At 45.8% G+C, this 11,277-nt stretch overlaps 1 protein-coding gene across 1 annotated transcript in view; it reads left to right on the top strand.

Annotated features, from left to right (window-relative positions):
- Positions 1-10,389: 10,389 nt before the first annotated feature.
- The window catches only part of LOC109292079 (uncharacterized protein F54H12.2-like), a 6,311-nt gene continuing 5,423 nt past the window's right edge, over positions 10,390-11,277 (top strand). Inside the window, exon 1 of the mRNA XM_019509335.1 lies at positions 10,390-11,264. Coding sequence (XP_019364880.1) covers positions 10,390-11,264 — 875 coding nt within the window. The remainder of the gene's footprint in view (positions 11,265-11,277) is intronic.

The raw sequence follows: 11,277 nt of genomic DNA, 5'->3' as shown, positions 1-11,277 counted from the left end.
GTTCTATACATTTATTTCTGTGTCACTGGAACAGCATAATGTCCTTCAATATCTGGATGCCACCCATGATTGCCAGTCTATGAGACATATGATCCCTAACAGAACTACTGCTGTGGAAAGTGATTGTTTTCATTTTGTTACACAGACTCCTTGCATTAGTCTATAAACACCCCTTTTGTTTCTCTGACTGTACCTGATTTCCTCCCTAGATTAGGTATAACTTTTTTGCTACTGTATTGCCTGTATGATTACTGTTCCTAGCCATAATAGTGTCATTTGTTTCTCTTTGTCTGCTGTCTTTTGTACCTTACCATTTCTTTGCTTGCATGATTTGTCTCTTTTTCTGTTTATTAAAATTAGGAATAGGGATTGCTATTCCTAATTTTCCACTCTCCTTCCATTTCTTAGTTAAAATATTTTCTTAGCAATTGTGTTAGCCTGTTTGTTAGATGGTACCACCTTGGATGATGCTCAGATAGAGTACACCCACTGAATATCCATTTATCTGTTTCAATACACCATTCTGTCTATTAAAGTAATCTTTTAATCTTCATAATTTCATCACACCTTTATCCTGTTCCTCTAAGGAAGAGAAATATTCCACTGCAAATCTTGAATGGTTTGTGCAGCTTTTCTTTCCTCATGTCTTCAAGTCTTTGGCTGAATTCAAGCATCATCACCAGCTGCATCTCTAAGTTTCAGATCCTTTCTTTCTTCCATGAGTTCTACAAGATACTTTAATGTTGAAGCAACTTCTTTCAAGCATCCCATGGCTTCTGTATCCAGTCACCTTCTCTCTTTCTTGGGTCACCTTTAGTGCTGCATCCTTAGCTGTCATCATCTTCTGTTCTAGCCCCTAGCCTTGAGAAGAAACAAACACTTTTCTGGTCTCTATGAACTGACCGGTTAGCTGAAATCAAAGGAATTCAATGTCTAACTTGGTAAGTGCTTTGGAAAATCCTAGTAGGTGCTTATCTGCACCTTTTGGTTCTTATCCATAGAAATATGACCTGTTGTGACCTTTTGGCAAAAGGGTTATCTACATATTTTTCCTTTCAAAAAGTAGGCAGAGCACATAAGTGATTTTTTTATGAAGATTTCTTTGATTTTCTTGCTTAGTATATGCTGTAACTGTTCTCACCTATGTGCCCAAAAGAAAAAAATGATTCCTTGTTATCTTAAAAGTGCAAAGGAAAAAAAAAATCTCAAAAAATGAAAGCTTTTGCTACTTAGAAAAAAAGCTTTAATTTATGCAGTGGCCATTTGTGCATCTCTGACTGCTCCACATTCACCATAATAAATCATTACCACAGTGGCCTTTTATCCTGTAACATCACAGGTATCCAACCCGTTCTTGAAAAGTCTAGTTCAGCCACAAAAGTAAAAGGCTGTTTTCAATTCTATACCAACCTGTTTCACCCAACACCTCATCATTTGCTGTTTTTGATTCCCCTCCTGATGTGTAACATCATCTTCTCATGTGTGCCATTCAATTATAAGTTTTGCTGCTGCTTTCCTTAACATGGCAAAGGGCCTTTCCCTCATTGCATCTAAAAAGTAGCAAGTCTTTCCCTGTCCGGTATCACAAGAAAAACTACAGCATAGGAATTTTCTCTTTAAACTGTAAAATCTTATTAGGAAATAAATCATTCAATGGATGTTGTTGGTTGGTTGCTTGCACTGGAACCTATAATGTTATGAAGATTTAGAATGAGATGCATGTGAACTTGCAGGTGAACTTAGTGGCCTCATCCAGACATGCAAGGGTGTGCTCTTGCAGAAGCAGAAATTGCCACAGCATTTGCTTCTGCACATGTGTTTTGTTACAGGACAAATTGACCCGTAGCGAGTAAACTGCCGTTGCCCAGATCCTCCCAGCTTTTCACCCAGGGAGAGCTGGAGGCTGGGGCCATAGAATCATAGAATCATGGAAAATTAGGGTTGGAAGGGACCTCAGGAGGTCATCTAGTCTGACCCGCTGCTCAAAGCAGGACCATCCCTAGCTAGATCATTGACCTCTCTGGGTAACATAATCCAGTGTTTCACCACCCTCCTAGTGAGAAAGTTTATCCTAATATCCAACTTCAACCTTCCTTGCTGCATCTTGAAACCATTGCTCCTTGGTCTGTCATCTGTCACCACTGAGAATAGTCTAGCTCCATCCTCCTTGGAACCACCCTCAGGTGGGACTTTTTTTATGGACTCTTCTTTTGGGTAAGCTTCTAGATAGAACAGTACAGATGGATCATAGAGCTCATACCCAACTGAGGTGATCAGAAATTGCTGTGATGAACATGGGATTAAAACACCGATTGACTGCCTTTTCTGTTCGTATATTTGAATTGGAAATAGTAGTATTGTTAAAATAAAGAGTGTTTGTTCCTTATTTGTCATCAGATATATCAAAAGCATACTTTAAAAAATGGCTGCAAGATCATTTTATGGCTACAACATAAAGGGAAATGTGTGGGCATTTATAAAGCCATTCTTATCTCCATATAATGGGGATCGAACAGGCCCTTGGAAAAGTTGAATGGTGAAATGAACTTTTATTTATACTTTTGTTGTCCCATATTTCAAGAAAAATGGATCTTGTTGAGTTAAAAATGTATCAAGTAAACTCTTGCTGTTGAGAAATATATAATGCTAGAATTTCATTTTATGGGGGTAAGGTTCTATGGAGAACTCCATTATGAAGATAGGCAGAAAGAAATAATGCAATGTGTCTGCACTATTCAAAGATGCATGGCATGCAGTGTGTATGAAGAGGAGGACCTACAGTTAAATTCTGATGGTTCATTGGGCTAGTGTGGTTAAGACACACTGGTTCCTGCAGCCAGTAGTGCATGGAGGAGTGATGCAGCCAGCACCATATCTAATCACCTCTGACTCCCTGTCCCAAATGACCAGGTATCCATTTTACAACTGGCATGAATGTAGGTGAGCCCTGAAATCACACTTCCAGAGCCATAGTGAGATGTATAAACTGCTCTGCCATCTTCTCCCTGTCTATGGGTATATAGTGTAGCAGGCTTGCCTTTTGGAGCTTGGGTTCAGTCCCAGGCTTGAAATCTTGCTGTTTTGATTGGTGGAGCTCATCCCCCAATCAGGAGGCAGCAAGAGGAGTGCAGTCATGCCCCTTTCCTGAGGGGAGAGGAGTCCTCACCCCCCTGTGGACCTGATTGAATACTGCAACACTCAGGTCCAGAAGACTTCAGGGGTGGAGCTCTGGAGAATATAAAAGGAGCTGCGTGCCCAGCATGAGGGGAGCACATCCGGGAGAGAGGAAAGAGGAGAGCGGGACTTAGAAGAGCTAAGAGGTGCTCAGCAGGGTGAAGCAGTAGCCCAGAAGCACCTCTGAAGACTTCCATCTGTGGGGAACAGCAGACAGGAGCTGCATGAGGCAGCTCAGGTCTGCAACCTCTGGTGTGCGGCCAGAGACACAGTGCACAGGCTGGTGCATGGAGTAGGGCCTTTGGAGTGCTTGGGCGGCTCAGGTCCTCAACCCCCGGAGCGAGGCTGGGAGCTCAGTGCAGGAGACGCTGCACGGAGGGTCTGGGAGTGGACTGAGCCTGGTGCTGCATGAGGCAGCCCAGGCCTCTGACCCATAGCAAAAGGTTGAGTCCAGAAAGCCAGACAGTGACCAGGCTACTGAGCCAGCAGACAGAGCTGAGCCAGAGGCCCCAGAAGCCCTGCATAGAGGATCCCTGTTCCAGGGCACAGAGACCCCCCTGAAGCCCACTGCATGTGAAAGAGCAGTTTGGCACAGGTCTGGGAGCCATGAGTTGCAGGGAAAAGAGGATTTCTACAGGGGAGGGGGAATGCCACCTGGTTAGTCAAGGGCTCCTGAAAGGGGAGGTCCCACTGACAGGGCCCCCCTAAAATTACCAGCTTCTTTGTAGGGCTAGGGAAAAGCCCAAGGCCAATGGGGTTTCCCCTCAGGATTCATTTTATCTTTGGGGTTTATCTGTTTCAGATCAGATACTTACTTGTGACTTACCTATATATGAGAGCACTGGTATAAGGTTTTATGTCATTTACCCAGAGGGTATTGTTTATGTTACTGGTTTAGATATCTTGTGTGTGTGTGTGTGTGTGGTACATATGTTTATATCCATGTTACTTTCCCTTGTGATATGTTAATGTAAATAAATGTGTATATAGTTAAGTCCCCTGATGGTCCTGGCCTGGTTCTATAGGGATGGCGGGAAACTGAGCGGTTTGCAGTTCCCCCACAGCACACCTGCCAGCTAACAATCCCCTTCAATTGGAGAAGGGGAGTATATACCCGAGTTACCTGGGCTACAATAGTATTGAGATTCTGCAGTTGGTATCCTTGCTTTTCAAAGGAATTCTCAATAATCATAATTTAGGTGGTATTTCTATATGCCATTGTATAATAAAACTGATAGAAAAAATACATTGAACTGTCAGTATTGACTACTTTAGGAAAAAGGAAACCAGAGGCAAAATGTAAATGTGTCATCAAAATAATTTTTCTAGATAATGAAAATCTGGATGGGCTTGTTTTTCTGTGCCCTGAAATAGCAGGTGAATAATTTATTAGGGCTGGGAAGGTAGCTACAAAGGGTTTCTTTATTAAGATAAAAACTCCAATTACCTCATGTAGTTTATATTTATGGAATTCCTATTTCCTTTCTATATTAATTTCATACATGTGCCTCTAACACCATAGGGTGATTAATTTAGCTAAATGTATGTAACCTTTAAAGAAAGCTAGGAATAGAAAGGTTACATCTCCTTTTTGAATGACCTTAATTTTTTTTAGTGATTCCTGTGGACTTCATATTTTCTAACACTGATAAGTTGTTCATTCTTTAGTGCCTTGTTTCTTGTCAAAGTGAGGGTACATTAGGTAGCTTTCCACAGCATTATGTAACTACCAGCAATCTTGCTGCCAGTAGAATGCATCCATTGATTAGAATTTAATTTGATGAAAGGTAACAAAATACTGTAAAGTGCATACAGGAAAATAAAATTAAAAAATGTTTCTCAGTACAAACAGCTCTCAAAGCCAGTGCTGAAAACACTGCTGTTTTTACAAGATCCAGCTGCATTAGTTTCTCTGGGTTCTCCCTCACTAAATGTTTCTCTTTGTGGGAAGGGACCGAACACACTGTTCCATAAAATGACCCCACTGCCCTAGAAATGTAACTACTTTTCATATCATTTGAAACCATAACCAAATTATAATGCCAATTTTGGAAATGCTTCTGTCCCGACATGTGGAGGAAATAATACATTTTCTGGAGGATGTGCCATACAGTGTTGGCATCTGTTCTTTTCATAACAGGTCAATTGTTCTCAGTTTTGGATAAACAAACACTTTGAGTTCTTGCAGCCAAACTGCTTAGAAAAAATTGTTAAGCCACACAATTAATAGAATTGACCCCTTGTTTTACATTAAGATTAACATTTGCCATGGATTTGCTATAAATTTTGCAGAAAAGATGTGTACAACATTGATTTTGACAGCTGGTGACAAGAGAATCTACCTAAAGTAGGGGGAGGACATACATAATTTGCAAGACAGAATTAAACATTAGAGGGGGATCATTATTCATGTCTATACTGTAATTAGTTTTATTTATGCGGGGGGCATTGGGAAGTGGGAGGAGGGGGAGAGGGAAAAATCTCTTCTAGATGCACAGCAAAGCTGGCTGGAGAGGAGCAGCAGCATTTGTATTACCTGACCAAGCATTTGGCTGTGTCTGACTGCTCACATCATTGGAAACTTATAGTTACACTTGGAATGCTCATAGGCAGCAGGAAGCGGCATGATTGATGGGAAATGAAAAAAAAAAAAAACATACTTCCAGCTTCAGGCTTGAGCAGAGGAGATAGGATTGTATCCCAATAAAAATATGTTAAAATTGTGCTTCACTTTCACCAGTACAACCCTCCTGGCTCCAATGTACACTTTGGCATAGAAGTTGCCACATGCACTGCAAATTGTGTATTTTCTTTGAAGCTGTGGGCTGTGGCAGGTCATTGTTTGTGCCTGCCACTTTAAGGGCCTGAAGCCATCAGCCGGCAGGTGCCTGGTGAGGGCAGCCATTTTGAATATAGGGCTGCCCATGTAAACAGGGCATTTTGCTGCTGGCAGGCCAGGCAACAACTTTGCCTGGCTGCAGATATTATCTGGAGGTAAGGGAGGAGCTCTAGCGGATAGTCAGGAGGCTCCTGGTCCTGGACATGACCTAAAACTGCACCCTGCTGGGAGTGGGTGGCTTGGTGGGGCTCTCAGTGGCACGGGAGCCCCCAGGAAATCCCAGGCCAGTTATCACCCCAGTGAAAGGCGGGTAGAGGTGCCTTAACCGTAGCCCTTGCCTTCGGGTGGGTTTCTGTTCCATCAGAGGTAGTTGTGGGGGTGCAAGCCCTGATGAGGAGAGTGGGGGCCAGTTGTGGCTGTGGTCACCTGAGCCCTGCAGGGGTTCGAGACCCCAAGAAGGAAAGTTGGGGCCAGCTGTGGCCACCTGAGCCCTGTGGGAGCTCAAGACCCTGAGGGGGAGAGTTGGGACCAGGTACAGCTGAAGCCACCTGAGTCTCATGGGGGTGCGGGACCCCGAGAGGGAAAGTTGGGGACAGCCATGGCTACGGCCACCTGAGCCCACCAGGGAGTAAACCCTCCCCGCCCTTTGGCCCCAGTGAAGGGGGTGGTCTGGAGCCCAAAGCGAGAGGGGGTGGAAATTAGGACCCCAGTGAGGGGGTAGCCCAAGTGAAGGGGACCAAGATCTGTAGCCCCAAGCGAGGGGCAGTCTGGTAGCCCCAAGTGAGGGGGTGGAGTTGTGGAGCCCCAGTAAGGGGGTAGCCCCAAGAAAGGGGCAGAGATCTGGAGCCCCAAGTGAAGGGGGGTGGAAATTAGGACCCCAGTGTGGTGGTAGCCCCAGTGAAGGGGGTCAAGAACTGTAGCCCCAGGTGAGGGATGGTGTATTAGCCCCAGGTAAGGGGGGGCAATGTGGAGCCCCAAGCAAGGGGAGTAGGCCAGGGAAGTCTTCAGATGCTTGAGGCCGACCTTTGGGCCAGAGGCCGAGTAAGTGGGGGCTCAGCCCCAGGGCAAGAGAGGTGAGTCCTGACCCTGGTAAGTCTTCTACTGCTGGGAAGCAGAGTGTGGGTCAAATGTAACATCTGTAGTAGCACCACAACCTGCTGCCCCAGGGGGGAGTGAGAGCCCCCTGTGAGACCCTGGGGCACGAGTTGTGGTGTGAGGTACGCCAGCTCCCCACCTCCAGGAAGGGGGACCCAGAAAGAGTGTGGGGCTAGTGAGGCCAGAGGTAGAGTGCCCCCTCAACTGGCCCATGCTGGGGCCAGGACCAAGAAAGTCAAAAGGGCCAGGTGCCCACCACAAGGGGCTCCCAGAGCTGCGGGCCTGGCATCCTGCCTGGCCTTTGAGGTGAGGTCAGGGCCTGTGTATGGCTGAAGGTCCTGAGTGGGGACCACGCCCAAGAGGGGAGCCAGCTATGTGGCACTCGGCTGCCCGGATGAAGGCAGCGTAGGCCTCCTGAGAGGAGGGCTCACAGGAGGGTCCTGCCAGGTGGATTTTGGAGCCTAGTGTGGGGCTGGTATGCTTGATAATGTCTGGATGCCATCTGCCAGGCTTGGGCTGCGATGTAGGGGAGGAATGAAGCCACAGATAGCGCCCCCTGGCACTGGGGCAAGAAAATAGGCAGTCTCCCACTTATTAACATCTATGACTTAATTACCAACAAGGCATGGCAGGCGAGACAGGCAGGCAGTGTGCCCGGAGGCAGGTGGGAGGCTGGCGATAGCTGGCCTGAGCGAAGCCCAGCTCGCCATAGGGGCCCACAGCAAGAAAGTGGTGTGTGTGGCTCTTTATAGTTTTGTGAAGAGAGAGTGAATGTTTTGGAGGTTTTCTCTGACCTAGAATTGTTTTATGTTGTCACTGTATAATTTATTACTGCAGCTACTTACTGTGCAGCTACTTTGGGAATTCCATGGAAATGAAGACGGCTATACACAATAGCTCAGGAGATGTTATGACATTATCTTACCTCGTGTAAAGCTTGATTCCACACCTATAAATCCAGTGAGAAGTCTTGCTGTTGATTTCAAATGGTATTTGGTGCATGCCTAGGATGAACAAGTTGCTGTTACTATAGAATAGGGTCTGTGTGTCAAATCCAGCCTGCAGAGCCATGACACCCAGTTTGTGGGGCTCCCCCCAGAAGCTAAAAACTGGGTAACGGGGAGCAGTGAAAGCTGCAAGTGGCCAGTTCTAGCCTTACCCAGGCCATTGCCTGTGCAGTGGGATTGGAGCCAGGCCACCCCCCCATGCATCCAGACAAGGCTGGGCTGTTCCCTGCCTTCCTTCCCTCTCCCTCCCCTGTGAATCTGGATCAGGGCTTCTCCATGTGCCCTTATGCCCCTCCCCCCAAATAACCTCCTGGATCTGAGCTGCCCTGCCCTGACCCATCCCATGCATGCATGCCAGGACCAGAATTCTTCCCTCACACTGTACCTCACCCTACCCTCTGTGTCCAGATTTGGGCTGCTCCAGCCCACCCCTGCCCCAGATAGAGGGATCAAAATTGGGCTGTGTAACTCCCTGCAGCTAGATCAGGCCCATCAGCTAGATCTGGCCCATAGAGGGACTTGGCACTGCTCATCTGGCTGAAGGGGAGAAAGGTTAGGCTCCTCTGCTGTACATATTTCCCAAATTCAGATGCAACCTAAGGCCATAACTTTTTATATATATATATATATGTATATATAGAAGATATCAAACCACTTGCCTGGTAAAAAACTGAACACTTGTCTGATTAAACCCATACATACTTGTTCAATTATATAGAGCATTTAGAGTTAATTGTAAGATGTCTAGGAAATGGGTATTTAAGCACCTTGTTAACTCGTATACTATTTGGTATCTATCTTATGTAATAAGTATGTCACCTTGTGTACAAAGCATATAAGTTAAAGAATAAATAAGTCAGTTAAAATAGTATTATTTTAATACAGTGTTTTGTATTGTTCATCAGTAATAATACTAGTGAGATGCTGAGCAGAGATTTATGATCTAGCTAGAGAAGTCTCCTATAGCAGTGTGTAATGTCTTTTATTTTTTCTCCAAAGTTGTTCAGCCATTTAAACTGCCATTTTTGCATGCCACTTATATGCCTTTTATGTTTCCAGAAATAACAAAGGGGGAAAAGGACAGGCTCCACAAAGTGTAAGGAAATAGTGGATAGTTCTGCCCCTATACAAGTTGGTGGGAAAACTTCAGCTGACTACAGTAGGATTTCTCCTATTACATTTATTCATTTAATAATAACTAATTGATTATCCAGTAGAAGCATGCAAGTAGTATACAGGCTCAACACCCTTCAATGCAAATGTGACAGGTGGATGGGACTGGAAGTCCTGTCCCCTTAACCCTGCCCCTTTCCCTTGTGTGGTGTGTGACATCACCAGCCCCGCCCCCATCCCCAGTCACATGATGTGACACCAGCACCACATGGTCCATGACATCAGAAGGACAGCTCATGCAGACCCCCAAAGCCCAACCCCTCAGACTGCAAGGACCACCCTAGATCACATGGTGTAGTTATGGCCTATCAGGTTCCAAACTGATTTAGCCCCCCACCAGAGCACAAGTGTGGTCTATGGGGTGGCAGGGTGGTGGTGTGACCCCCTCTAACAACCCGCCCCCACCACCCCCAACCAATTGGCAGAGGTTTCAGAGGCCTCAGACCTCCCAAGAATGATGCTGAACCAATTGGAATGAGTAGAGGGGGTGGGATTTGGGAGGCAACCCCACCAGGTCCAGGTCTATCTGCTTTCCCAAATGACCCCTCTGTTTATCCTAGACCATGCCAAGGCAAGCAGGGGTGGATATGGATTCTTTCCATGGAAGAAAGAATGGATTCTTTCCATGAAAAAACTATGGGGACCCTAATTTGTACAGAAATTATTATAAAGCCCAGGCTGGGTATGGTCTTCCTGGATATCAGGGGGTACCCATGATGTACGGGGCTGGTGTGGGAGGCATATTTCGCAGCCTTTTTAGAAAAGCCGTTCCACTTTTGAGAAGGGGTCTGGAGATTATTAAGCCTCATGTTAAAAATGCGGTGCAAAACATAGCCAAAGATGTGATTGGTCATGTCTCCTGAGCTGTCCTAGATAAGGTGGTGAAACCGGCAAAGCAGGAGGGGTCCAGTCTTATGTATATTCAAAGAAGGAGCCTTAAAAGAAAGAGACATGCAACAGACTCTGGACGTGCAGGACGTCCTCAACCCCTTAAAAAGAAAGGCTAAGTTGACGGGGCAGCCAAACACAAAAAACCAAGAAGCAGCCTGGGAGAAAGAAGAGACGCTCTCATAGAGGAAACAGAAATATATTTTAACTGCCATGGCCTTTGTTCACTGCGGGTCTGAAGAATGTGCCAAATCTGAACTGGATGCATTTCAAATAGCCCCTACGCAGACCTGCATTGAGAAAAGCCTGTATGTTGAGATCCCCCCGCTCTCACCTATTACCGAGTCCAGCCCCCTTGACTTTTTCATAGCTGGGAATGGTGAAGATTACATGGACTTGAACAATATGGTGCTGTACCTTTGCTGCAAGATTGTAAAAGGCGATGGAACTGATCTTGTTGCCGGGGCAGCGGTGGGTTTAGTGAATTACCCACTAGCCTCTGTCTTCAGTCAGCTGGATGTCACTCTGGGAGACCATCTGATAAGTCAGAGCAACAACTGTTACCCCTACCGAGCTTTCATTGAATTGGTTCTCAACTACAGCAATGACACCCTGGCCACTCAATTTTCTGCCAGCTTGTTTTACAAAGATACCCCTGGCCATCATGAAATGGTTGCGTGGGATGGCAATAACCAGGGGTTTTGGAGACGGGCAAACCTAACAGACCAGGGCAAAAAGATAATGCTGCTTGGTCATCTCCATAGCGATTTGTTTTTTCAAGAAAAACTGTTGCTGAATGGCGTGGATGTGAAAATTAAGCGCACATGCAACAAAGATGCCCTCTGCGTGATGGGTACTGCAGCAGCTGGCCCTTGTACACTAAAAATCACATCTGCCTCACTTTTTGTGAAAAAAGTGAAAGTAGCACCGGGCATCCAACTGGGCCACGTGGAGGCCTTGCTTACAGCCAATGCTAAATACGCCATAGACCCTGTGGGTATGAAAGTGTTTAGCATTCCTGCTGGCAGCCGTGTCAGCAACCTGGAGAATCTGTTTCTGGGGCAGTTGCCCAAACTTATCATCATTGGGTTCATGAATAAC

Source organism: Gavialis gangeticus, unplaced genomic scaffold, assembly GCF_001723915.1.
Source record: "Gavialis gangeticus isolate Ggan-Ray unplaced genomic scaffold, GavGan_comp1, whole genome shotgun sequence".
Classification (NCBI taxonomy): Eukaryota; Metazoa; Chordata; order Crocodylia; family Gavialidae; genus Gavialis; species Gavialis gangeticus.
The sequence above is the reverse complement of the archived record's forward strand: the minus strand, read 5'-3'. Positions and strand labels throughout refer to the sequence as shown.